A 27,081-nucleotide genomic window follows, 5' to 3' on the forward strand; every position below is an offset into this window, starting at 1 on the left:
CACATATCGGGCCTGGTATTTCTTCTGTCAATCTGGCAACATACAACCAAATCAGAGGACATCCATTTTTGAACCAAGTATCATTCCATACTCATCGATTCATTACCGCATCAGACCATGCGCATATCGTATAATTGCTAATTTCCTCCTATATCACCACATCTTCACCCTCTTTTTATCCACTCAACACCCGCTTCTTTACTTCTGACCATCAGAAGTCCCAGCCTTTTGACCACCCCCCGCGGCCCTCGCCTCCTCCGAATCTCCCTTCATTCCATCCGGCTTGCCCTTGCTCTCCTTCTGGAGTTTTTGTCCGGCCTAGATGCCCAATTCACATTAATACACAAACACTATTCCGCATATGACCAAGAACAAACAGCCGATATGTAGCTGCTCTCAGACAGCCAGCCAGCCAGCCAGCCAGCCAGACCAACAGACAGACAGATAGAGGGCTATCCGCCAAAACAAACATAAGATATGAAAACATAAATCCCACCTCTGTAGGACCCTGGTTAGAAGGCGAATCACCCTGTGTCTGCGAGCCAACGGACACGAAGCCCTTTTGTCCGTTTTGCGGGGACTTGGAGGTGCCGAGCTCCGTGGCCATGGTTCGTCTGGGAACCATAGGGAGCAGGCGGGCACGGTTGGGAAGGCGGGTCAGGATACGGGACATCTTGGGTTATGTGTATTAAGTTGTCTTTTTCAATATTGGTCGCTGTTCATATGGTGAGAGTGGCGGGTTCATAACGAATGTATTGCTGTCTGTATTATCTGACTTTTACAAGTGGTGACGATGATTAAAAAAGGTTGTGATGTCATTGCCACTGTTACTGGGCGGGCTGAGAGCGCCATGCAAGTGGAAGCTCAACTCGTTTCACGGGCTGCAGATCAACGCATCACGAACGCCGTTGACATCAGTCAAAGAAGGAAAAAAACAATATTCAACAACTTTGAATAAAAAGGCTGTCACAACACGTAAAAATAGATGGCAGCAAAGTGCAAAAAATGAAAAAACATACAACACCTGGGATTCGCTGGTCGTCACCGACCCAACTACTAGTCAGGCGATTGGTAGCTTATCTATGGGAGAGCGGACGGGATCCCGAGTTTTCTACCATCTGTGGTCGTATGTGTTAATATTGCTTGATTGCAGGCTCTATATCACCAACCCAATCTAATCACGGTGAAAGACCTGAACGTTAATCTATCTTATCCTTGTGTGCATATAAACTTGGTCTCTTTGTTGAACAGAAGAATAATCACTTGCAATGTCGACCAGCAGTGCCCAAGATTATATGGGTATGATGAAGCCAATGGCTGTTGCAATCGTATCCTTTCTGGTATCTTGTTTGACTTGTTCTTTATGGAAACATCGCGAACGGGGAAGCGTCAGTATTTCCTTACCAACATAGACCCCAATGTCTCCAAACAGTGACGCCTCCTATAACCACTTCGGTCAAGAGGACATCATACTTTTTTTTTTACCTCTGAAGCTTTAAACCCCGCTACTTTTACAAGCAAAACGATCGTGAATGGCGGTGTTCTGTTTGAGTGTCCAGGCATTCAAGTCCATATAGCTACATGCCGACTAGAGGCGATCCGTCCTTGGCATGTGTCCCCAAGTGATGCATGGCATTGCGTTTCGGAGCTCTGAATAGGCATATATGCGCTTTGAAAACTGTTGACTGTTCATTATTTTCTTTCTCTCTCTTCACTTCCTTTTTTCCTTTTTTTTTTCTTTTTTAATTTTTTTCTCATGGCTTATATCCTTTTTTTTTTTTTTTTTAAAAAAAAAAATCAGATCTTCCTTTTTCTTTTTCTGTTTCTTTTCCAAGTTTGCAAACTTTCAACCGAGGCAAAGCTTATCTAAACAAGTGGGAAACCGTCTGAAGACGCCTGGTCTCCAGGAGTCGTCTTCGTCCACACGTTTTGGTTGCGACCCATTCTTTTCAGACGACGTACGATTCTTGACGAATAGCTCCATTTTACAACTTTGAAGTAGGAAGAAAGGTAGGGCTTGTTTGTGTGAAAGTGTAAGAATGAAGATAACAAACAAAAAATACAGACATTAGGGGTTAAAGACTTGCTGTTATCTTTCTGATACCACTTAAACCCCATCTCACCATAACTTGAATCTGAGCAAGCAGTGCTGGAACGATCCGCCTTTGCGTCTCTTGAATTCGAATCCCTTCAACTAACAACACCATCCAGGTTGCCCTCCCTTTTGTCTGATCGGATTTGATGAGACCTATCCCTCTGAGGACAAGGTACACCAGGTATAGCTTCAGCTACAGCGGGTCGTACGGCATGCCTGTGAACTCGTTCCTTGTAACACATACACTCGAGGGCAGCAATATGTGTGCATTCACGATCTAGACAAGGGACGAGGTGGGATCGGGGGGCAGACAAGAACTTTCGAGACATGTGTAATGGTGAACCGATTGTGAGGAGATGGTGAAGCAAAAGAACCAAGATAGGGAGATTGGATATTGGACGCGATCCCTATGGGGCTAATGTCGAGCAAGCAGACGAGTGAAACACAACGAAAGCTAATCGTGCCTGCCTGCGTCACCGTGACACGCCAGGACTTCACTTTGCACGCTTTGATTCAGCTCCTTCCCACCTGCTTTCGTGACGGGCGAGGCACCCGCTTGGAGGCCTGTCAAAATGGAAAAGGAAGGTGCACATGCGAGACACCACCTCGTACTCATGTTGGATCACGCAAAAAGACATCTGGATGGACTTCAAACAACTCTGCGCTTCAATTCTACCTCACAGAGCACAGCCACAAGACAATAACGCTAGTACCCTAGGATCTGCCAACCTGAAGATGCTCCAGGGCGGTATGATCGATACCAAAGAGGGTAAGATGAACTCGCAGCTCTCCAAGCACCCACTACATGGCAACTTGCAAACCTATCAACATCGCATCACATTGACCACGTAATCCCTTCAGATCATCTTCCCCTTCCCCTTCCCCTTCACATCCAACCTCGGAAACTCTTCCGAGTTCTCCAACGCGTGTCGAATATCAGAAACCATCGGCACAACGTTCTGATGTGCCATCCGGTGCTGGCGAGCCTGTTCCTCCTCTAAGCTCAGTCGCAAAGCAAGAGCCAGATCGTCATCGATGTCAGTGCCAGAGGTGACATTTGTAGTTGCTGCTGCCGGGGCGGTATCGTAGGCGATGTCGGAAGGATCTCGCCCGAAGACCGAGCCGTTGCTATGCCCGGTCTCGGAAAAGGGAATGGCCGGCGTGCTGTGGGATGAGGAAGACCCAGTCGCGAGGGAAGGTTGCTTGCCCTTTCCTTTGCCCTTCAAGGGCTTCACCTTGATGGAGAACTCGGGTAAGGGGCTCAGGCTGCGAGGGGGGTACTGCTCTGCTTCTGCTGCTACTGGTTCTGGTGCCGGTGCCGGTTCCACTGCAACAACACCATCCACGTTGCCGTTGCTTTCAAGCAGTGACAGGCGAATAGCCCGTTGGATCATTTCCTCCTCTGACTCTTGATTGGCAGTCGCGAGATTCGCACCGCTTCCCGTCACACTCGGGCTAGCGCCAGGAAGGCTAGGCTCGGGTGTAAGCTGATCAGCGCTGCTCCCCGTGGACGGCAACCTTTCCCATTCTTCATCAATAGTCGATCCCATCTCTGCCTCAGCTGCCAACCGAACCGACTCTTGCTTGATGAAGTCCTCCTCGGAAATCATCTGGGCATAAAGAAGTGCTTCTTCCTCGGTCATGTCTGCCAAGCCTTGTCCGAACCGCGAACGGAGCCGAGCCATCTCGCGAGTGCGCGTCTCCTCCTCATGGATAAGCTCCGCCTCTTCCGCAGCAATAAAGCCAGAGACGTGATGGCTGGTTCTACGGCTGCTCAGCCGGCCATGTACATCGTTATGTCGGTGACGTCGCTTCCGACCGGGGGTTTGATTTGTAGAGCTATAAGACCAAAACCTGATGTTGTTGCCCCATGCCGACACGCCTCGAAGGACAGTCGGATCGGGATCCAAGAAGATGGCGCGAACAGCAGAGTAGACATTTCGTTCCATTGCAGGAGCCTGAGAGAGAATGGGACGAGGGATCCGGCCCGACATCTTTGCATTGAGGGTTCGGATAGGTTCATGTGTTGAAGCCAACGGATCCCATGCCTGGACCACGCCGTCAGTGCCGCCGTGAAGTAGATAAAGAGCCGAAAGGGCAAGACTAGAGATAGCGGGTGAGTCGGTCTGAATGACCCGCAAAGGCTTGACCGTATGGGCAGAGTGATGATCTCTCGTGTTCCACACATTCACTGCGCCGGTGCTGGTTCCTACAGCAAGATAGCGGGCGCGGCGACCAGGAATCTCCTTGGACGTGTCACCACTTCCATCATGCTCGAAGCAAAGAGGGTCCTCAAATGCTGCCATGACAGCATAGGTAGACAAATCAATAGCACTGGCGGTGATTTCTGCCCCTAGAGGTATCTTGAGTTTGTAGTCGGTGACAGACCAACCGTTAATCGTGTCTCCTGCAGGCGTGGCTGAGGTCGAGGGTGATCCGCTTGAAGCCTGAATGGCTGAAGGCTTTTCTCCATTGCTGGTGGTAGACTGAGAGATACAATCCAAGCTTTTTGACGTCTCTGCACCTCCAAAGATAGAGGCTTTAGGTGCTGAAGACAGCAAGGCCGCAACTTTCTCTGGATTGATCACCGGGCTAGTCTTGTGTCTGACGTATCTCCGAACGGCAGGGGGCACGTTCTCCTCTAAACCGCAATCGATCTTGAAAATGGCCTCGCCGCCACTTTCATCGCCGGCAGCAAAGTCCACTTCGAGTCTCCGTTGCATATCCCAGCCTAAGCAAACCCTCCGGAAATCAGCTGGTTTGCGGCGCAAGAAAGATTCTATCTCTCGGGCCTCAGCAACGATCTGTGCCCTGCTCAGGTTCATGAAATTTGCCGATGAGCGCGGTGTGTATGAACCATCAGCTGCATTTCTGTTGCAGTCATCAGGTGTGGCAACACGCCGAGTTGCTTCGATCATCGCCCAATAAGCAGTGCGTCCGGCATCCCAAGCATCCTTGAGCAGAGTTGTCGACTTTCCACGAGTCGAAGAAGGTGTCGGCGTCTGGATCAAATAGAAGACTTCTCCGAGTGCATTCAGCGCAACAGCCCAAACTCTGTTCATGCCTTTGCGTCTCAGGTTGTAGTTGTCATCGACCTTGATGTCTACAATGGGCACGCCCGGGCTGAGCACCCAGCGCGCGGTGATCTCGCCAACGCGGTTGCCGGCGCGACGACCCGAGATTTCATAACCAAGGGTATAAGCGGTCACTATGCCGAGCGTTGAGCCAGTAAACATACCAATCATCGAGTCGGTTGCTGTTGGTACATTGGGCGATTTTGCGATCCAAACAGAACAGACGGCATCCAAGAGCTCTGGGATCTTGGGTATCTCAGGCTCGTCGTCCACAGTTTCTGGTACGATTCCCAGAAATCGGCCGCGCAGCTGACCCTGTGGTTTGAAGTAGACCCGACCACCAGGAAACGCTTCAGCGCCGATGAGACCATAGGGCTGGCTAACGTCGATGACGTTAGGAACCGCTGCCGCCCCGTCGCCCATTCCATAGTACACTAGACCGGGATGCACTTCGTCCAGCTGCTGAAACTGAAACTGGTCATCCATACCCAGCTTGTCGATTTTACCGGTAGTAGGATCGCCGACAGATGCCACTCCGATATCCCTGGAACCATGCATCACACGCGGCCCATTGCGATTACCGGAAAATACGGCGTGCAAATGGGTGACCATCCAGGTGAGCCTTGGGCTATATGTCAACACGGCGGCTGCCTTCTTTCCAGACTGGATCGAAAGGTTCGAGGAGCCGTCGGGTTTTCCGCGGGACACACTCCGGAGCAGCCGAGTGCGGAGAAGATACTCGCTACGCCATGTAGCCATGGCACTCAGTCTGACAAAGTACCGAGACTCGGAGCGTATTCTGTCCAGCTCTCCATCTTCGTTGGCGAACTCACTCCTGTTCTTTGCCGAGAGTAACGATTCTTGGCCAGGAAAGTTGCGCAGGAAGGCTCTGCGCCAGGCATAGGGGGCCGCAACGAGGTGGTAAAAGCGCTTCGAGACCAGAGCGACGTCTCCGTGAGAATCTGGATGCAGATGCGATAGGATATGGGTCAGGATTTCTGGGAGAGTTTTTGTAAGCTACGAGCAAGAATATCAACCACGCTACGCAAACGGACATACCGTTGGGAAAATCTGCCAACTTGACGCGGCCCGGAGAGGATGAAGTGTTCTTAACAACTTGGAAGGCTACGGTATGCGGAGCGTGATGTCGGGACAGCAGTAAGGCGCTTTCGTATTCAGCGATGCGTTGGCCAGCAGTCATGACAGGTTGGGCGGCAGAGGCATAGTCGGCAGCCCTCAGTCGGCCAAAGTCGTGGTCAAAGCGGTGGCCGTCGTCGCTGCTAGAAGCAACATCTCCACCGAAGATGCTCTCATGAGGAGAGGCATCATCTGGTGAGCTTGGCTGGGAGCGAGGCGAGCCATGTTGGACAGTTTGGCCGGAAGATATTGGATATGGATCTCGCGGTAACGATACAGAAGTTTCAGTCGAGCCTTGGTGCATAAAGGACTTTTGAGTGAACCCTGGTGGCAATGCGCCTGACTGTGCAGCTTGATTTGCACAGTCGCTGGTGTTCGGTAGACGAGGTTGGAGGTGTTGATGGTGTCGGGAGGGGAAGAGGGGCAGCAGCAGCACGGAGGGTTGTTCGGAAAGCGGCGCGTCTAAGAGTGATGCAGGTTGCGTTCAATTGGTGCGGATGTCAAATGTGAAGATGGGCGAAAGATGGTGGTTGTCGTGAGGCTGACGTTTTTTTGGAAGCAAGATTTTCGATCTCGCCCAGTGCGTCACAGCATGACCTCGACGCTTGCCCGTCCCCGTGGAAGGATTGCCCACTACCATAGGATTACAGTGCATCAGCAGTAAGCTTATAGTGCCGCACAGGAAACGAGCTATACCACATGGCATGAGTGCACATTTGGCATCAATATCTTGTACAAGCCAGTGTCCATCCATTCCCTTCAACTCCGTCACTTCCTATCGCATGAAGTCCAACGGCAATCTAATTGCGGCGGCTCCACTGAAAGTCGCCTTCAAAGAAAAACTTGTACCCAAGAACGCCACTGCACTCCCTAGACTTGCTGTCAGGACGCCTTGAACTGTACATCAATTCATACAAAGATTGCTTGCGAAACAGCGAGATCCATGAGGTTGACAAATGTGAAGCTTTGGTATTTCCCGTAGTTTAGTTTTCAAAGGAGGCCCTGGTCAGAAAGCAGAAACACCTTGGAGCACGGATGAAGATCTAGGTCACGATGACCTCAGTGACCAATCTGTGTCAAAGTGCACTGCAGTGACCACAGATGAACAGAACGAACAAGCACGGGACTTGAGAATGACGAGGTCAACAAGCCATTCGCGGGCGCCAGTGCTGATGATATCGAACACCTGATCAACACCAGAAGTAAAGCTTTCCATGGCACATCCCGGGTACATATGATATGATGGTTTTCAGCAAGCCTGCCTGCCTCATTTCGTCTTGGGTGTCCGAAAGTCGTCTGCCCAAGCACGAGAATCGTCGACGAGCCTTCATCACCAACGAGCGACGGCCCGCCTCGCGCCTCGTATGTAGCCTCATGTCCGTTTGACATTGACAATCGCAATGCAACTTGGTAAGAACGACAATCAATCATGTAATTAGTCATGATGGAGACGAGATCATCAGCAAGACTCGAAGGAAAAAAGAAGACCTCCACAGTGTTTCCAAGCCCGAACTGGAAGAAAAGAAAGAGCGGAACCACAGCGGCAGGGACGGGTACAGCCGATCCCCTCCCGAACGATGAACTCGACTCCACCCAGCAACCCCTTTCCCATCCGTGCCACCCGAACCGAATGAACGAACGGCGGTGGTCGGGGCCGTTTGGCGGGTCCGCAGGCGGGCGGGCGTGGAGAGGGATGAATGAGAGATGGAGATGTGCTTGTTGCTCGGAGTGGAGAGCAGCGTGGTCGATTTTTTGCATTGCTGTACCTAGCGTACATAATAGCGTCCCGTCCCGTCCCATCATGCAATGGAAGTTCTGCTTTCCGGCCGCGATGGACTGGACTGGATTCTCCGCCGCTCGTCTCCATCTCTGTTTCGGTCTACATCATCTTTACACTACCTTAGCATACATGCTGTCAGGGAACATGGGCCAGGGAAGCAGGAAGGGGAAATGTGGTGCATTAGCAGCATGTCCCACCAATGACTGGAGTCAAGGAATCATGGGCATGTGCATCCTGAGGTTTGTTGAAAGACCCAGTTCAGAATATGTGATCCCGTTTTGCATATGAGTGTATTTTCAGGTGGCAGTCGATTAGCTCTTCCTTCTCTCACAAGAATACCGCATCAAGGGCTAATCGTGCGAAAAGGTGAATGCCGCCCTTTGTAATTCAGAAATCAGAAATGCGAACTTTATGCAAGAGAACTGTGTATTTGGACGGCCAAGAAAAGAACTAGAGTCCCGTCGGAGGATGACAAGATTTGAAAAATCCGAAGACGGGTGTTCGGAAAGCCCAAGCAACTGGTAACGAGCAGCTGGGTGAAGGGCCCAAGGACATCGTTCCGGTAAATCACTCTATTCACTCACTGACAAGGTCAAAGCCTCAACCGAACCCGCGGGTTGCTTCCCTTCCCTTTTTCCATCTCCCGCACACTGAGCGGGCGGCTGGCTTGTTGGCAAGGAAGAAAAAGTGTCGTGATTATCGCATGTTCGGAAGAGCCATGCGCACCGTGAATCTGCCTGTGTTGATCATTGCTCAGCTCGAGTGATACTCCGCATTCCATGCTTACTTAATATATCCGCACGGGGAAAAAACCGAGTGCTCGGTAAAAGATCAAGATAAAACCAGCCTTGGGTGTGGATTTATATATCTTTACCGTATATTACCATTCCGTGTAGACGCTCCGTTTCGTGGTTTGGCTCAGCAACCTTCCCTGTCAACCCTTGCCCCAAGGTCTCGAAGAGCTCACCGAGGGTCATTGCGGGGTCACAGCTGATATATGATGAGACTCACACTGTGAATTACTCTGTTCCGCGTGAGCGTGGTAGCAAATGTGAGGTGCAATGCGGTAGACAAGACAAGTTGCGAGCTCGAGCTTATCATAGGCAGCGACGGCTCTCTTTCATCAAGAGCACGCGCACGTCCATCGCAAGCCAGGGTCGCAACACAGCAGGCGGGGGTTCGATCAAAAGCAAGCCGAACGATAGACGGACACACCACGACGCTGTAAAACCACGAGGAGAAATCGTGTTTTAATCTGAGGCGGTTGGAGCATATTGTGTTGCTGTGTTGGGGGACATGTTTGTTTGCTGCCTTTGGATTTTTGCAGTTGTTGTCCAATCAGCCTTGGCTCACCGTCCATGTTTGGATGTTCAGTGTCCTTGGTTAATCTGCTTTTCCCTTCTCCGCTTCCGCCTCCTCTTTATTTTACATTTGTCCGATTCTCGACCATTCAGTCCTCAGGTCATGTCGGTTTCCATTTCCATGTAGAACTTCTCGGCAGTTCCAGATTGGAGGACAGCATGACCCTACTGCTTCCGAGGCAGTCCAGAACGCAGCAATACCCCCGTAGCAGTGTAGTCCATTCATAAGTTATGCCTGCGCAAGCGAAAGTTGCTTTTCGTTTCTGTCAGAGCGACTTACCCCCCGAGATCCTCGGCATGGGATGGTAGGGCATGGTGTGGAAGAGGGGCCAGCAAACAAAATGATAGCTCACAACAGTGATAGGATTTTCCCCCCCACGAAGTCCATACAAAACATGCCACCCTGGCACATCTGCAGACGATACACGAAGGTGGTGAAGAACGATGTGAAGTGGATTGAAGGGCCACCTTTCAAGGTGTTGCTCACGCTGTGCGCAGCATGCAATGCAATGCACTCTATCTGACTGAATGCTAGGTTATCTGCCATTTCTGCCTCGCAGGTGTGAAGCAGGAATGTAGCATTTCTCCACAGCAAAGGCGGTTGAGCTTATCGTTGTAAATATCATGACATACTTTTTGTGTTGCAGTGACAGTCATCCGTCTCATCTGATGAAAGGAGCGAGCTCAGGATTGTCCGTCAAAGAGACACCGGTCGATGATCATCAATTGGACAAGTCTACTAAAGACGTAACTACAACAGCACAATGTTAGCGGTCACACAGGATCCAAAAACGCATTGACAAGATGAAATGAAAGGGGAGAAAGAAAAACAAGGGAAATGGAGGGGCTGGATAGTGTGAACGCTGTCCAGCTTGTGAAAATAAAAACAGAAACAGCATCCTCCAGCAAAACATCGCAGCTCCGAGACATAAGCGGTGAAAGATGCCTCAGTACCAATCGTAATGAAGGGAGGATACCGCTTTTTCTCAGTCAATTGGATATTTTGTCAGACCCGACAGTTTGGGACGTAGCCTCCTGGCAAAAGAAAGCTCAGTGGATTCAGTTTACACTACGATGCTGTTTCAATGAGAAACGGTATCTGGTAATGGACCGTAATCCGCCCTTTACTTTACCGGACTTCTACTGTGCCCAGGTCTGAGCCTGGCGTGCCTGCCAGGCGTAAATTGAGGTTTTTTCTTTTCTCTTTCTAATCTTTGTACTACATTTCTTTTCTTTGGCTAATGGACCGTCCGTTTCACGAGCCCTCTACCCTCTGTGCAACCCCTAAGACGACAGTGGCGGTGATGATGTCGGGCCTAATGAGTTGCCTACTGTACTACACTGCCCATATTAATGCCTTGACCATAAGCCGCTTGGTAAGCAGTCATGAATTACTGAACGATGCTTGTTAATATATCAGGATATATAAGATGCAGCTCACGGAAAGGCAGTAGAAGAGATTACAAAACTACATATATCAGTATGAATAACCCGCTGGCTATTTCCGGCAAACCGTACCATCTCGATAGGGTTTCTGTATTGAACTTCATGGGGTGGAAATTGCCGCTGAATTTTACGCTTGATATTGTCAGGCTACCAGAGTCATGCTTTGGTTTTCATACTCCTGTCTTACTCCCAAGCATATCAACGATTCGGCTTGACAGCGCAAGAATAGAACATCTCGCCTACTTGGGTTGAGTAAGATGTCTTGGTTCCACCTTGGAGTTCAGAAGGAAGGAAACGTCTCCCTGGATGGGTTCGTCTCGGTCCCAGCCAGATGGTATCGATGCGGGATGGTCCGTTTGGCTGGTGAAGATTATTGATGGTGCTCGGCGGCTGGAGACGAATTGACTAGTGATTGGAAAAGCAAAGTACGAACTAGCTCGGGCGCCGTCCTCCTTCGTGGTTGGAGCGGAGAAATTTTCAAACAAATACGTTGGCTGTCCGCCCCTGTGTTCGACAGACATCGGCCACCATCTTCCTGGGAGCCTGGTTACACATTATACAGCAGATAACCTTCCCACCCGATGCTTTGTCCTCGAAGCCAATCAACCATATCACTTTTTACTCTGAGCGGCCGTCTCGCAGTCGCCTTCCAGATACTAGAGCAACGATATATCTCGTGGAACACGACCTCGGCCAGTACATAATTCCAATGAATGAAAGTTTTACGAGAAATCCCGAGATCCGTCTGGTGTAGGCATTGTACCTACTCTGTTCTTTTTAGCAGTCCGTCGTACCTGTGTTGATGATGCCACGAACATGCCACAAAGGTCAATGTGTCATCGCACCTTTGTGATAGCTTTGCGCACCTGTCTGAACAATCATCACCCTCGCCACGACACTGGGTCGTGGTGCACATATGCATACAGGTAAGTAGTGTGTATACGCAGTGCCGGGGGGCGTATCCCGTAGAACGCGTAGAACAACCAGGAGACGGTGGAACAGGCGGTACACTACACTAGGAAGAGGAAAACGGCCGGATTGGCCTGGAGTTTATCAGGCATTTCGGAACACAATGTCCTAGCGCCAATGATGATGCCGCTGGCGATGGTGGTTCGCTGTCTCGATCCCTCACACACCAACCCCTCAGTTAACAAGCCCTCTCGCATCGTCACGGTACAACGCTGATGCTACCCAGACCGAGGGCGACGGGCTCTGGTAGGCAGGAAGTCCGGATGGCCACCACGACCAGTCTAGTGTATATGTATGCTACTCTGCACAAAACCCACTCTTGGGCAAGATGGCTTGCTTGATTAGGCTGGTGAGAAAGGGAGCATGATACGGCAGCTGCAATATTGATGCAGGCCGGTGACCTGTAGCCAAACTTATTTGATGCGAAGGGACCCCACGCTACGGTCGACGACGGGGTCTTGCAGGTTATGTGCTCCGAAGCGAGTGGCGACAGCTCTCTGGCAGGTTGAAGACAGGTGTCTGCAGTTCCGACTTGGTGTCGAGTGTGGTCGCCGTCGTTGTCGTCGACCACCTTGTTCGAGTGCCGCGCGGTAGACGAAACGTCAGCATGTCATGTCGCCAGCAACGAAACCAGGTACCGACAGGGCGAGACAAGACGTTGTGCCTTTTTACGAACCAGAGGTAGCTGGAATCGTTCGATAAATCGGAACTCGAATGCTACGATCCACAATTGGAGCAACGGTCGTCCATCATAGGGCCGGGAGCTTTTTTTTTTTTTTCTCGGGTTCCCTTGTGCCTTTTCCTGCTGGCTGGGATGGACCAGGCCATGTCATCCGGCCCCGTCATGCAAAACTTTGAGTGAATGAACAAACCCCTTTGTGATGGAAAAGTCCCAGGGGGACGAGGAAGAATCAGACCGGCTTGAGATCCCGGTGGATCACGAGCGGATTACGGACTGGTCGAACGATAGCGTCCAACGCTACGAAGATGTGGAGGTGATACTCTGAGAAGTGGAGAGGCGCAGAAGCGGAAGCGAACGGCAACGTTCCTGGAGGCACGGCGCCAATGGCGATGCTTGTTTGGACAAGAAGGAGGAGTCGCCAGGGTGTCTTGCCAGGGCCCCTTTGGAATTTCTGGGAGTTCCGGGTGATTTGCCCATTTGTGCCATGGTTCCCTGACAGCGAGGTAGCCCCGCAAAGGACTGGTCGAATGGAACGGCCTCTGGGGATGTTTGATGCTGTTCCCGGTTCGCCAGTCAAAGAACTGAAGGGACCCCGTCTCCAGAACGGTCAGAACCCAACCAAGCTCCTGGGTTCTGAAACGGTGTTTGCCGGCGGGGTCACGTTCCAATGGGCCGCGGTCCCGCCTTGGAGTGACGGCGTTCTCACCTAACAGTCAGCGCTATTGATTGTGTGTGTTGACTGCTTGCTGATTGCCTGCTGGTGTCGGGTGCCAGGCATGTTGAACAAAGAGGGCAAAAACGACAACGGGATGGGCCGTGGTCATGTTTTTGTACCTCGCCTGTGACTCCAACTGGCGCCGGACGGAGATGCTTCTGTCAACACCAGCCTTTCCCTTTGTTAATGTTCTCCAAGACGCTTCTACCCGTTCTCCACCCACTCGTGGCCAACGCAAGGCATTTCAATTTCTTGCGCAAGGCAACCTTGACTTGCGAACTGAAGGCATTCGAGCCTCCAGTCGGTGGGTTTTTCAACGTTGGGCATCCCATTGCGCTGGGACAGCTTCCTCCTCTTCAGTCTCCAGTGGTACCCACAACAGGATGTTGGGGTTACGTCCACACAACATGACCTACTAGTCGAAGCACCAAAAGAGCTGATTCGAATGCCCGGTCTGAGAATTTCGACTGATGCCGTCAAGAATTGCCGGTCCTGGCCGTCCTGGCTGTCTTGGGCATCATGATGTCCAGGAGATTGGGTTAATTATGGTGAGTTCGAAGGCTGCGATGAAGATTCGTCGTTGCGGTCCACTTGGTTCGATTGCTGCGACTAGGAGCAGAGAAAACCCTCTCAACCAGGAACTGAACAAAGCGTGCGCTATTGATAAGCGGTGGGCGGTCCAAATGGAACAACCTAAACACAGGACCACATGGCTGTTTTGGCCGGCGCCTGTCCCCGGGTCTCGCAACTGACATGGTGCCAGAAGCTAGTGTAATACCGGTCCTGTCCCGAATTCCTGCTAGCGTGATGCGCCCATCCCTTGCTTCCACCCTGTGAACATTCCCGCATTCTCGTCACGGTCACAAAGCGCAGGTGTCACTGGCGTGAGTGAGGCTGGGAAGGCATCGTCATGTCCATGGACGACCTTCCACAATGGAATGGAGTGCCGGGAGAAGAATTTTTGTTTGCTGCCCGTGTACATACATAGTTCATGTCTCCTCCGCCCGTTCCTGCGCTGACCGAGGCTTTTCGGGAACCAGCTGCTGTTTTCGGCTAGGAAACGACTGGGTATGTTTCCCGGTTACCACCCCGCCCCACGGCATGCTGCGGTCTGCCACCAGTCAGAGCATTGCTACGCGTAAGGAAAACGCACGGAAAACGCAGTAGAGCGGCGTATTGCAGAATACGATACTAGGTAGTGTATCGTACCTTTCAGCGATACATACCGTGTTTTACCGCCAGGAGCTGCTTCAGTTCCGACTTGTCTAGTCCTACTTGGGCGTGTTTTGCAGCCATGGTCAATTACATGACTGCACCGTCCACCGTACCATTCGGTTGTTCCGTTTGGACAGGCATCATATTCGTGCCATTCCACCTCACCTGGCGGTCTCCATGAGCTTGCCGGGATTGACTGTGCTCCTCCCGTCCCTATTCCCGCATGCCCGTAGCCTGTCAAGAGCCACACCCAGAGGCAGTTTGCAGTTTGGGGTTTCCCACTGCAGCCGTACACTAGCCGTACCCCGTACCCCCCTGGCTGCTCCCCCGGCCGCCCAGTTCCCTTTTCTTTCCCTCAATCCCACTTCCCAGGAACGAGGAACCCTCTCCTCTCTTTCCTTATCCACACAACAGGACAACACACATAAGCCGTGTGTGTACCTTTATGTCCGTCAACAACCAAGGAGCTCGACCACAAATACTCCGAGTATAGACGAGGCAGTGATCGGCGCCAAATTAGTCGGAATTGCGGCGTTTTGGGTCTCACCTCACCTTTAGATCCCAAGGGCTTGGAACCGAATAATACCAGCAAACAAACACCAACACCAAACAACAACACGGGTCGACCATCACCACCACCACTACTACTACTACCACCATACATTGACATATGTCAGCCAACCCAGCCACAGTCACACCAACCCACCCTCAACAACACGATTCTATGATCAAGAACAACGCCATCGTCATGAGTTCGGCTACACAGGGAGGACCCGCGGTCCCTAAGGAGGAGAAGAAGGGCTTCGGCAAGGTTCTGGCAAGAGTAAAGACGGTTCTGAGGACGAAGCGACTTTCGATCAGCGGCGCAAAGGCCGATCCCGCTGCTCCCGCCGAGAAAAAGGGCAAGGAAGCCGCCAAGAGGTAAGGCCTATTTTAGTCTGGCACTGTCGGGATGCTTCTCATTGGACACTCTGGCTGGCATGCTGTCCGCTTTGAGTTGTGGTCAACCAACCCATCCAACTCTTGATGACGCATTTCACTTCCCTTTAAACTCCAGTCTCTAACAAATGACTATAGCACCACGAAGACGGCCCCTGCTGCTGCTGCGGCGGCCAAGACTGTGGACGCCAATGCCCAAAAGGTCCCTCGCGCCCAGTTGTTTGAGGAGCGTGCCAAGAAGCTCGGTGAGCTCTATGGCTTGGAGCTGAAGCCTAGCGAGTGGCACTCGACCGAGGGTCATGCTCTCCGTGTTGAAAAGCCCATCAAGATGCGTGTCCACCGCAAATGCCACCAATGCGACACCTCGTTCGGAGCTTCCAAGGAGTGCTCCAAGTGCAAGCATACGCGATGCAAGCAGTGCCCTCGTATTCCCTCCAAGAAGACCGAGGCCGAGAGGGAGGAGAGCAGGAAGAAGCGCGCTCAGATCATCAAGGATCGTGCCGAGAACGCCCCCATCGTCCCCGACTGGCACCCGAAGCGCGAGAAGGACCTCGTTCTCAGACGTCCCGCCAAGACCGGAACTCAGGATCTGGTTCACAAGAAGCCTCGCCAACGTGTGCGCAGGACCTGCTGCGGCTGCAAGAACCTCTTCACTTCTGGAAACAAGACTTGCACGGCCTGCCAGCACGTCCGTTGCACGGACTGCCCTCGAGACCCGTAAGTTTTAGCGCATATCGATGGCCTCGAGAAGCTAGTTATACTGACCCCTTGAACAGATCAAAGAAGGACAAGTATCCCTACGGCTATCCTGGAGACCAACCTTCGAAACGCCAGGCTTACTTTGAATGCAAGGCCTGCAAAAACACCTTCGCTTCGGAGCCAACCGTCACCACCTGCCCCAAGTGCTTCAACAGAAATACCGAGCGACTTGCGCCGAAGCGGGTGGAACCTCAACCTGACCCCGAAGCTTGGAAGAGCATACAAGCAAAACTCGCGGCGATGAATCTCAAGTAACACGATACGTTTCGGTGTCCTTGTCACTCTGCTAGGAGGGAAAGAAAGAAGGATATTAGAACACGATGAAAATGAAGGTTTAAGCGAAGGAAGCTGATGATGGCGTCTTTTTTTTCTTTGGATTTGTTTTGCTCTTTTTTTGTTTTGGCTGGCTACTATTACCCAGACTCTCGCAAGCTTTTATCGCTCACAAGATGCATGCATTCATTCTTAAGGCCACACGCACCACCATCCTTAGCACGATATGAAACACACGCGCATGTTTTAACCACATTTTGCATGCATGGATTTTTTCCCTGCGACGAAACAACGCCTCTGATCTTTTCCCGCATATTTCTCGTCATTCACTATGTCGGCGCTCGATTTGATACCCAACTTTACGGACCCTGCTTATCAACTGCGAAATCTGAGAAGAGAACAACTTGTCTGTTTAGGGAACAGCAAAGGAATGGAGGAAAGGTATCCCTCATAGAGATCCCTATGGTCATGGAAGGGAAACACTAGGATATATTTCTCCATAGGTGCAATATATCGATCTGTCTGATAAAACAAAGTGCCAGTCCTCTTTGCCCATAGTCAATCCCTCAATTATTTCCAGTGTATCATCCTCCCATGGCATCGGGGCTCCTTCTGGTTTTGACCAAAAGTCGCCACTCACTCGTGTCACTCCCTGTGATGCCAGGAACGCAAAAGCTTCGCACATCACATACCAATAGTGTTTACCCAAATCGGTGATCTTGCGCCCGCGATACGACATCGCGACACACATACAGGCGCACACACGAACGCACACAATGCGCCTTCTTACCCGCTTGCCCGCCATGCCAGCTATTGTACTTATTCGCCACCTCATCAATACACGACACAAACAGCTCCCCTCTTTTACCCCTGACGCTTATTGGGCCCTTTGCTTCTCTCGAAGCCCAACCCGGAAGTGAGGGCCCCGTTGTCTCCGTCTCGTTGGCTCTCCTGTCCCCGAGCCGCCTCTCCTTTATTGCTCCCATGGGGATTCGTACCTGAGCCACTTTGCCTCAGTCTTGCTTGGATTGGTGTTACACAGAATGATAGAATGAAGCGAGAGAAAGGGGTGCTTTGCAGTTGGCGAGTTGGCTCCGAGGAGACGGTTAGCTACACGTGTACGCAGTAGTCGTGCTATTAGTGCGCGGGTCGGAAACCGGACCAGCCAGCTGGCAACGCATGGAAGCGCAATGTGTTAGACAATGCTTTCATTCAACTAATGGAATGAGAACAACTGCGATACATATGGACTCCATCACTTGCCCTACTCGGACGGACCCGTTGACCGTTACATTTGAGTCTCCACGTGTTCCGACGGACGAGTCCCGGCTAGTCCACTCCCTAGGAACCCCACCACCAGCCGAGCCCGTCGACTCCATCAAGCCCGTTGAACCCGCCTGCCCGCCAGTCCATCGGGGACCCCGTTTCCTCGAACCCAACTCCTTGGGCCTGGGTTTGGAAGGTCTAGGTCTTTTCGCCAGAATTCTCGTAACACATGTAGTTTAATGAAAACGCCAATGAAACTTATTCGCGGGACAAGACTCTGAGCGACGGACGGGTCTGGACTTGTTGAGAAAGGGACCTGCGGTGTTGTTGGCTGAGCTGTTGGTTGGATGGGCTGATGTAGCCCCTGGCATAACATGAATAACATGAAGATGAAACCGGGTTTTATGGCCCAGAGTGAAATGGATAAATTGAAGGAAAGGGTCAGTGCTTCCACGAACGGCTGCTCAATTCCAGCCTCAGGTCTATACGTTGGGAAAAGCTACAGAATAATCGCAAGAGTCAAGATCTTAAGAATTCGGAAATTGAACTTGTAAAGTGGGATCGTGCCCACCGCCGAACACCTGATTCTTTCTTGGCCGCCAAACACTTGGACAGTTTGTAGCTACACACACATACAGGCACACACGCACGCACAAGCGAGGCCATACAACACCGCCTTTTTGATCAATTCGACTGGTTTCATCTGTACGGAATTTCAAGTTCTGCACGCCGCGCATTCTTACATATATATTATCAATACATTATGTCATCTTCACGAACACATTGTGGAAAGGCAACCCAGACAGTACCATCCGCTAGGAGCTTTCCCGACAACCAGATGACAAGGAGGGCGACAAGGCAGGGTTCATGTTCGCAAGATCCCTCGTTGATATCTACACCGCCCGGCTTGTTGGGTCCGGTTGGCAAGGGCATCTCGTGTTGACCGGGCTCGCTCATCTTGATCCCTTGACTCTAGCAAAGCCTGGTAAGCTCGGCAAGCCTGGTGGTCGGGAATGTGAATGGAGTCAAGGTGGTGGCCTTCCCCTTCCCTTGCTCACCTCGTCGCCCGCTTTCGCTACGCTTATGGCATCCCGGCTACTTACCTTGGCCAGACTACGTACCGGATGACCGAAGCTTCGGTTATTAATGCTCTGGATCAGGATAAATGACTTGTCCTTGTCCATGACCATGTCAGCCATCGCATCACGGATTGCGAGCGTTTCCTGTAAGAAAGGATGGAGGCAGCAGGATGATCAAATTCGATGTTACTTGGCCCGTTTCTACCAGTAGTCTTCCTCGGCTTTTCTCGCACCGTTCTGGAAGTCCGTGGAGTTGAAAGCAGTGTGTTTGCCTGAAATATACCGTACTAAATGCACAGCTCTTTTACGAGGATGCCATCGGTGGTTGTTCAGCGCCCACCGGATGTACGCAGCCTCTCCTCCACCGACCGTCTTGATCCTTCTTTTCTGGGCAATCCGATGGCCGAACATCACACGCAGTGTTGTCGTGTGACTGGTTTGCGTGAATGAGGCACTGTCCGTTTTGTGTGTTTTGGCGCTCTCAGCTTACAGTTGGGTGCTTGCGCAAGAATTGTCAAGATAAAAGTCCGAGGCGGAGAACAAACAGACATCTAACGAAATCTCACACACATCCTTCAGTTTAATCCACATGGCAAGTGGTGGCTGGGTGGGTGGCTTGCTATATGGGACAACCCGACTGGTTGCGTGGCTGAAGCTCTTTCCTCACTTCCAGCAGAAAGGGTCATCGCATGGCTCAACGTTGAGGCGAAACGGTTCAACAAAATACACAAGAGAAGGTTAGTGTAGTTCGATAACTTGAGACTCTCAGGAACAAAGACCGATCGAAAGGGGAGTGCACGAGGGGTACAGCCATGCAGTGTAACAGAAGCGTGATAAGCTTCTTGTTGAAGAGTGAGAGTTTGAAGAAACCGACTGCTTACCTCTTCTTGGTCTGATCTCTGAGACGATCCAACAAACAGGTCTTATGTCCAATATGCGCGTGCAAGATGATCCTCCGTTGTCATCACCTCAAGCCTCAAGATAACCGGAGGGTACCCGAGCCAGCGCCTACAATCCAAATACCAAGAGACGAACCGTCACGGACAAGTAAACAGTGGACAAAACCTTGGCCAGGCCCTTTTACCGCCTCATTGTGGTTTATTATCGTCAATGATCATCGGGCACCCCTTCTGTCCTCCTGCCGTCTCTCTTCGAATGGTGTCTGCTCGGGTATGTTTGCCTTGATCTACATACTATTACCTCCTCGTGCCCTTCTCGGGAAGCTCCTTTTCCCGGGCACCTTACCCCTCCTCTTCCCAAACTGTCGGGTATTATGATGTGACTTCACCCGTATTGGTGTAATGCCATGCATCCCGCCCATTTGGGTCGTTTATCGCAATGCTCGTTTTGTCAACTTCCCTAACACTCACCTACCCCCTGTCTCCATGGGACTTGTGTTTCCCACACCACTTTTTCTATCTCCTTTTTGCTCATCAACTCCCTGATAACACTACTCTTTGATTCTCGCCTCCCTCTTGTATATTCGTATCTATACGACTTTCTTAGTATTTATTGTTTTCGTTTGTTTTCATCCTGGCGACCTGGCGTGCCGTTTCTTGTGCGAAACAATATTCGACCCCTTACGACGGACATATGGGATGCTAAAGTGAAGAGGAAAAAGAGGGCTACCAACATGAGACAAAGCACATATCTTTAAATTACTACCTGACTGGCTAGCTGATTACAGGACCTGCGACACAGTTGGTTGTTTAGGAATATATACATTCCAGTTCACTTGCACAGTACTGTACGTTATCGATTTGAGACGTACATGCGTCTCTCACCCACACCGCCCGCTCGCTTGACAGATAGTCATGTAGGCCACTCCCTCGGTACTGTATCAAGAATAACGTGCAAAAATATGGCGTCGTCGGATCCGGGCATTGGCGCCGAAGGTAGGTATGCACACGTGTAAGGTATGTAGCGGAACGGCGAGGAAGGGAGGGAGGTGGAGAAATCGAAGACGGAGGCGGAGATACAGAAACGTAATCTCTTGCCAGCACTGCTTTGCTGACGCTGTCTGCCTGTCTCTCCGCGCGCTTGGTTCCTTTTCAATCGCAAAACGTGAACGGAGGAAAGTGCTGCAAGTAAGGCAGTGATTGGTGACACAGAGATGCGCCACGCATAAAACTAAACACGACGCGACAATCACTGGGAAAAGAATGAAAAGGAAACAGGAAAGATAAAGGAGGCTGCACTGAAGGGACGTAATACGTCTTGCTTGTTGTGGTGTTGTATAAGATGGTTGTAGTATACTTCTCCCCACGATGCCCAAGTAACGCTAGTCTCGAAGAGAAGCAAGCCAAAAGTCAATGATGACAACGGGAAAATTAGGGTCAGGCAAAAAGGGGCGCCTTGAGTTCCCGTGACACGCTAAGTTGATCAAACATCTGAACCTTGCAGAATTACAGCCCAAGTTACAGAGATTTTGCAAAGGTTGAGCCAGCCACAAACTATTTCTTGGAGAAGAACGACATGATGTTGCCCTGCCCCTTGGGCGCAGGCTTCTTCGCTTTCCCGGCCGCCGCGGGTAGCGCCGAGTTCGCAACCTTGGGCTTTGGTTTGGCGGCTGGCGGAGCCTCATCCTCGGAGAAGGACTCCCAAGCAGGTTCCTGTATGGTGACTGCGACGACACGTCAGTATCCATGTGACTACGGTCATACGGTGGCCGGGTTGTCAAGTGTAACTTACCCAGATATCCCTGATCATCCATAATCTGCTTCTTCTTCATCACCCTCCTCTTTCCGTGCCTCCTTCCATCCCCACTTGTCGTCACGATCTCCTTTTCCTCCTCTTTGGCAACCTCAGCCTTGGCGGGTGGCTCCTCGACGATGGGCTCTTCTTCTTCCTCTTCCTCTGGAGCGGGAGAATCAGCCGTCTCTTCCATGTCCTCGTCTTCGTCGTCCTCCATCATTCTCCTCAGTTCCTCTTCACGCTCCTTCTTGCTCTTCCTCGTAGATATGGCACCGGGTTTTGGCAGCGGAACGTCATCATCATCCTCTCCATCGTCTGACAGGGCAGCAGGTGTCTCCTCGGCAGCGGTTGTAGACTTCTCCGACGTCTTGGCCTTCTTGGGCAGGGAGGCGGCCTTGGAGAAGGCTTGCATAATACCAGAAACGGCGGAGGTATTACGTTTGAGTGATGGCGCAGGTTTCTTGGTGGTGGCAGTCGGTGCTTCGGGTTCCATAGCCGGTGCAGCGGATTTGCTCTCCTCCTGGGGCTTTGCTGGTGCGGCGGCAGGGGCGGGTGCTGGCGATGGTTTAGCGGGTGCCGTCTTGGTGGGTGCTGCTTTGGTCTTCGACTCTTGCTTGGCGGGTGCGGCAGCCTTGAGTCCCAGTCCCTTTCTTTCTCTTCGGCGTACGTGAGAGTTGACGATGGGACGGGGCCGTGGCTTCTTAGCATCATCCTTGATGGCTAGCGCACCTTGAGCGGCATCAACAAGCAGCGTAAGATCCTTGGCTGGGTGAGGTCCGACGCTGTAGACATGTATCGATGATATTGTCTCGTACTCTTTGAGGACGTCTGCTAACCGCTCCTCCTGGACCAGTACGAGAGTGTATGAGGGCACTTCTTCGTCATCAACCGGGTCCGCATCGGGAAGCGAAGAAGGCAAGTCGATGTCCATGGCGTTGCCATTTTGATTCTGGACAGACTTCTTGATACCGTATAGCAGGTAGGTGGCATAGACAGTCCCGGGCTTCTTGCTGCTCTGGGTCTTGTGGAAATCATAGAGCATTCTACTTGGTGTAAGTCGGTGCTAATTCTTGAATCTTCCGCTCGTTAACTTACTGTTTCGCTATATTGGGGTGTACACGCAGGGCCCGACTCAGCAAGCGATAGGTGACCTGGGGTTTGGTCTCATGTTAGTCGCGACTCTGCACCTTTCAGCTTCAATGCCATCAACGAGTTGTAATCGGGTGGGTGACCTACCACCTTGTCCTCACTGAGGATATTCTCGGCCAAGTACGTCTTGTAATCCTCCATGACGAGAACAAAACGTGTATTGATCTGAAGACACTGCCTTCGTTAAAAGTGATAGCTTGGGCTAATCAAAGTCGATGGAGTCAAGGTGGAAGTTATCAAACGAGCAAAAGCCGATAATGATTGATGTCTGAGGCGCGTCGTCGACGTGAATTTGCCCGGCAGGCAAGCCAGCGCTCCCCGCGAAGTCACGTTTAGCGGCTTTGGTTGGTTTCTCGAGTGGCGCCCGTGCGGTCCCTGGGTGCCTGGTTCCGGGGAAGGAGCACCCAAAGCACTAGTGTACTGTAGGTAAGTAGCCGAAACTGACCGACAGACACTCTGACAGGCTGCCTGACAGTTGGCGTGCACCCTGACGGGCCACGAGTTTCAGTATTCCGGGGCTGCCATGCGGTGCAGGTACCTCACTGGCTCAACGTCTAGCCTGAAGAGCTCCCCCCGGTCGTGGCATTGGCACCATGAATCGCAACTGGAACCTCGAGCTTTACACAGTCCCTTGACTTTTTTCTTCTTCTATTTCTGGCAGCTGAGCTTTGGTTGATCTTCTTCCAAGTGCCTTGAGGGCCTCTGTGACCCTTTTCCTTCGCTTCAACCAGCTGTGTTAAAGTCCCCAAGCTCTGCTTCGCGTCCAGGGGGAGATCATTGAACGAAGCCCCCCCCTAACTTCCACTTTGTCGACATCCAACTGCCCCTGCTGCGCCATGATGCGCCCGACTTAATATCCACGATTCGCATATACAACAGAGCTCGATATAGTAGTTGTACAGATTCACGCATACATCCATCATTAGACGGCCAGTTTTGGCCTCAAATCGACTTCATCATGGCGGCCTTTCCACGGTTCAGGTTTCTGGCCATCGCCGTCATCTTCCACTTCGCCTACATCTTTTCGATCTTCGACATCTACTTTGTCAGTCCCATTGAGACTGGCATGCGCTTGTTCAATGTTCAACGACCCCCTAATCGTAGTGCGCCAGCGGACCGGCTGGTTTTGTTCGTAGGTAAGTGGGCTACTCCGACCCCAATGTGTTGCGGCCAAGCGCTAACCACTTCATCATTCTTCCAGGAGACGGCTTGCGCGCCGACAAGGCCCTTCAGTCCCACCCTGAACCATATCCCAAATCCGATGCCGATCTGACTCCGAGACCTCTCGCCCCCTATTTGCGATCAAAGATCTTGGAACAGGGAACCTTTGGTGTCTCCCATACGCGTGTGCCGACCGAATCTCGACCCGGTCATGTTGCCCTCATCGCCGGTCTGTACGAAGATGTGTCCGCCGTTACGACAGGATGGAAATTGAACCCGGTCAATTTTGACAGCTTGTTCAACCGCAGTCGGCATACGTGGAGCTGGGGCAGCCCGGATATTCTACCAATGTTCGAGCAGGGAGCTGTCCCGGGGAGGGTTGACGCCTACACGTACGGACACGAATTCGAGGATTTCTCATCCGACGCCACCCAGCTCGACCTCTGGGTCTTTGACCATGTAAAGGATTTCTTTGCTGAGGCCCGCAGGAACAAGACGCTTGCTGAGGCGCTTCGCCAAGACAAGATTGTCTTCTTTCTGCATCTGCTAGGTTTGGATACTACTGGTCATTCATACCGCCCTTACTCGAAGGAGTACCTCAACAACATCAAGATTGTGGATCAGGGCGTGAAGGAGGTTGCTGAGCTCTTCCGCGACTTCTACCGCGATGGTAGGACTGCGTTTGTATTTACCGCGGACCACGGCATGAGCGACTGGGGAAGCCATGGTGATGGTCACCCAGACAACACACGGACCCCCCTGATTGTTTGGGGTTCAGGGGTTGCCAAGCCTCAGTTGTACCCAGGCGAAGTGGCGCCCGGCCATGATGAGTACTCTGCAGACTGGAACTTGGACCACGTTAGGAGGCATGATGTCGCTCAGGCTGATGTTGCTGCTCTCATGTCCTACCTTGTTGGCGTTGAGTTTCCTGCCAACTCGGTCGGCGAACTCCCCCTGTCGTACCTTGCTGCCGACATCAAGGAAAAGGCTGAGGCCTCGCTGGTGAACGTGCAGGGTATTTTGGAGCAGTACCGGGTGAAGGAGGAAAAGAAGAAAGCCACCGAGTTGAAGTATAGGCCGTATCAGCCATTCGGGGAAAACGGCCTGTCCCCGGAACGTCGCGTTGCCGAGATTCGCCAGCTCATTGACGCTGGTCGGTATGAGGAAGCTATCGAAGAATCAGCTGCCCTTATGAAGCTCGGTCTCGGTGGCTTGAGATATCTCCAGACCTACGACTGGCTGTTCCTGAGAGCGCTTATCACCATCGGTTATCTTGGCTGGATCGCCTATGCTCTTACAACAGTCGTTGATTTGCACGTCCTACATGGTCGTGTGCGACCGTCCAGAACGCTTGGCGGGGGCTTGTTCTTTACGTCGGTTCTCGTTGCTCTTTATGCGTCCTTCGTCATTTCAAAGTCACCCCTCACTTACTATGTCTATGCCTTCTTCCCGGTCTTTTTCTGGGAGGAAGTTTATGCGCGTCGCGAAAGTCTGGCGGCAGGTCGTAAGGAGTTGCTTGGTCATATCAACTCAGGTGGGAGTGTGGCTTCATTCGTGCTCAACAGCGCGCTTTATGTTGGCGTCATTGAATCGCTTGCCCTGGGCTACATCCACCGCGAGATTCTTTCCGTTCTCTTCGTGCTGGGTTCCTTCTGGCCTTTTACCCACGGTCTGTCGTTCCTCAAGAAGCATGGGGCGCTGTCTGCCACCTGGTTCCTCGCCTGTATCGCCATGAGCACGTTCACACTCCTACCAGCGATGAAGGCAGAGAACGTCAATCTCATGTTCGTACACCTACCCCTTAATTGTTGTTTTCTCCCACTCACTAATTGGTGCGTAGTACGATCGGCGGCGTATTGATGGTCGTCATCGGCCTTCTTTACCTTATCTTCGAGGACTTTGTCCTGGCGGACTTCTCATGGAACGCGAAGCCTACTTCCAGGAACCACCTATCCAGGTCACTCGTCGGTATCCAAGTGGGCCTCACTATACTTTCCATCATCATCACTCGCTCCAGTGCCCTTTCGCTGCAGGCCAAGCAAGGCCTTCCTCGCGGCAATCAAATTATGGGTTGGGTTACTCTTGGTAAGTCCTCGCAATGCCTGCCGCAGCTGGTGACTCTTCTCTAACCCAAGCTCAACAACAGTCGCATCACTACTCATGCCCTTGGCCTACCGTTTGCAGCCCAACAACCACTACATGCACCGGATCCTTGTCATCTTCCTCACCTGCGCTCCGACATTTGTCATCCTTACCATCTCCTACGAGGGCCTCTTTTACCTCGTCTTCTCCGCTCTTCTCGTGAGCTGGGTTCGCCTCGAACACGCAGTTCAGAAGTTCACCTCCTCCAAGGCACCACAAACCACCACCACGAAGAAGCCAACAATAACCACGGAATCCCACCTCCCCGCTCCCTTCCGCCCTCTCACCCTCCACGATGCCCGCGTTGCCCTCTTCTTCTTCATCCTCCTTCAGTCGGCCTTCTTCTCAACCGGCAACGTTGCCTCCGTCTCCTCCTTCTCCCTCGACTCGGTCTACCGTCTCATCCCCATCTTCGACCCCTTCTCGCAGGGTGCCATGTTGATCCTCAAGCTGATGATCCCCTTTGCCCTCATCAGCGCCAACCTTGGCATCTTGAACAAGCGTCTCGGCGTGGCCCCTTCGGCCCTGTTCATGGTGGTCATGGGCATCAGTGACATCTTGACGCTTTACTTCTTTTGGGTGGTCAAGGATGAGGGCAGCTGGCTGGAGATTGGAAGCACAATTAGTCACTTTGTCATTGCGAGCTTGTTGTGCGTGTTTGTGAGCGCGTTGGAGCCGATTAGTGCGGCGTTTATTGCCGGGGTGGAGGTTGGAGAGGAAAGTGAACTAAAGGAGGAGGGTAAGGTGGCGGAGAAGGTGGTGGAGAAGGTTAATGAGGCTGTTGAGGGGTTGGTCGGTGGTGGTGGTGATGGTGGTGGCGAGAGTTGAGATAGGGATTGTGTAAAAGGGGCTGAGCTGTTTGTCTACCGATGATATGTCATGTTCGATACGATGATGCATAGAGGATCAAAAGAAAAGGGGAACTGCCAGCTAGTAGTTGGATAGTATATATATGGTATATACAGCAGATGTGTGACATGATCCTGGTGCTCTTCCGAGACACCGTGTCCTCCCTTTTCAGACATGGCAAATATTTCTTCTTTTTTTCTTCTTCTTCCCTCTTTATCTTCATCATTAATTTCCTTCCCGTCTTCTTTCTTTCTTTCCTAACTTCTCTCTTTTCCCATTATCTTTCTCATTCTCAT

The 27,081-nt window shown here is 51.7% G+C and overlaps 6 protein-coding genes across 6 annotated transcripts; 2 read left to right on the plus strand and 4 right to left on the minus strand.

Annotated features, from left to right (window-relative positions):
• Position 1: 1 nt before the first annotated feature.
• On the minus strand, positions 2-806 carry B0T23DRAFT_223421 (uncharacterized protein). The gene is made up of 2 exons (XM_062833770.1): positions 497-806; positions 2-318 (listed from the first exon to the last, which is right to left on the minus strand). Exons 1-2 carry the CDS (start codon positions 671-673, stop codon positions 199-201), a joined length of 297 nt encoding a protein of 98 aa, XP_062690286.1. The 5' UTR covers positions 674-806; the 3' UTR covers positions 2-198.
• Positions 807-2,619: 1,813 nt separating this feature from the next.
• B0T23DRAFT_364750 (uncharacterized protein) lies at positions 2,620-6,878 on the minus strand. Its single transcript, XM_062836352.1, has 2 exons — positions 6,229-6,878; positions 2,620-6,167 (listed from the first exon to the last, which is right to left on the minus strand). The coding sequence occupies exons 1-2, from the start codon at positions 6,608-6,610 to the stop codon at positions 2,953-2,955; spliced, it is 3,597 nt and encodes a 1,198-aa protein (XP_062690287.1). The 5' UTR covers positions 6,611-6,878; the 3' UTR covers positions 2,620-2,952.
• Positions 6,879-7,212: 334 nt separating this feature from the next.
• Positions 7,213-8,393, minus strand: B0T23DRAFT_223441 (uncharacterized protein). The gene has a single exon (XM_062833771.1). It carries the CDS (start codon positions 8,107-8,109, stop codon positions 7,366-7,368), a length of 744 nt encoding a protein of 247 aa, XP_062690288.1. The 5' UTR covers positions 8,110-8,393; the 3' UTR covers positions 7,213-7,365.
• Positions 8,394-15,222: 6,829 nt separating this feature from the next.
• Positions 15,223-16,427, plus strand: B0T23DRAFT_323062 (uncharacterized protein; the record flags this gene model as incomplete). The annotated part of the gene is made up of 3 exons (XM_062835333.1): positions 15,223-15,395; positions 15,552-16,130; positions 16,190-16,427. The coding sequence occupies 3 exons, from the start codon at positions 15,223-15,225 to the stop codon at positions 16,425-16,427; spliced, it is 990 nt and encodes a 329-aa protein (XP_062690289.1).
• Positions 16,428-21,066: 4,639 nt separating this feature from the next.
• On the minus strand, positions 21,067-23,044 carry B0T23DRAFT_223535 (DNA polymerase subunit Cdc27). The gene is made up of 4 exons (XM_062833772.1): positions 22,721-23,044; positions 22,580-22,635; positions 21,482-22,527; positions 21,067-21,413 (listed from the first exon to the last, which is right to left on the minus strand). The coding sequence occupies exons 1-4, from the start codon at positions 22,772-22,774 to the stop codon at positions 21,244-21,246; spliced, it is 1,326 nt and encodes a 441-aa protein (XP_062690290.1). The 5' UTR covers positions 22,775-23,044; the 3' UTR covers positions 21,067-21,243.
• Positions 23,045-23,210: 166 nt separating this feature from the next.
• On the plus strand, positions 23,211-26,930 carry B0T23DRAFT_447293 (GPI ethanolamine phosphate transferase 1). Its single transcript, XM_062840997.1, has 4 exons — positions 23,211-23,769; positions 23,835-25,578; positions 25,635-25,879; positions 25,941-26,930. Exons 1-4 carry the CDS (start codon positions 23,592-23,594, stop codon positions 26,762-26,764), a joined length of 2,991 nt encoding a protein of 996 aa, XP_062690291.1. The 5' UTR covers positions 23,211-23,591; the 3' UTR covers positions 26,765-26,930.
• The last annotated feature ends 151 nt before the right edge of the window (positions 26,931-27,081 follow it).

The sequence above is a fragment of the Neurospora hispaniola genome, assembly GCF_033458365.1.
Source record: "Neurospora hispaniola strain FGSC 10403 chromosome Unknown B0T23scaffold_7, whole genome shotgun sequence".
Taxonomy (NCBI): Eukaryota; Fungi; Ascomycota; class Sordariomycetes; order Sordariales; family Sordariaceae; genus Neurospora; species Neurospora hispaniola.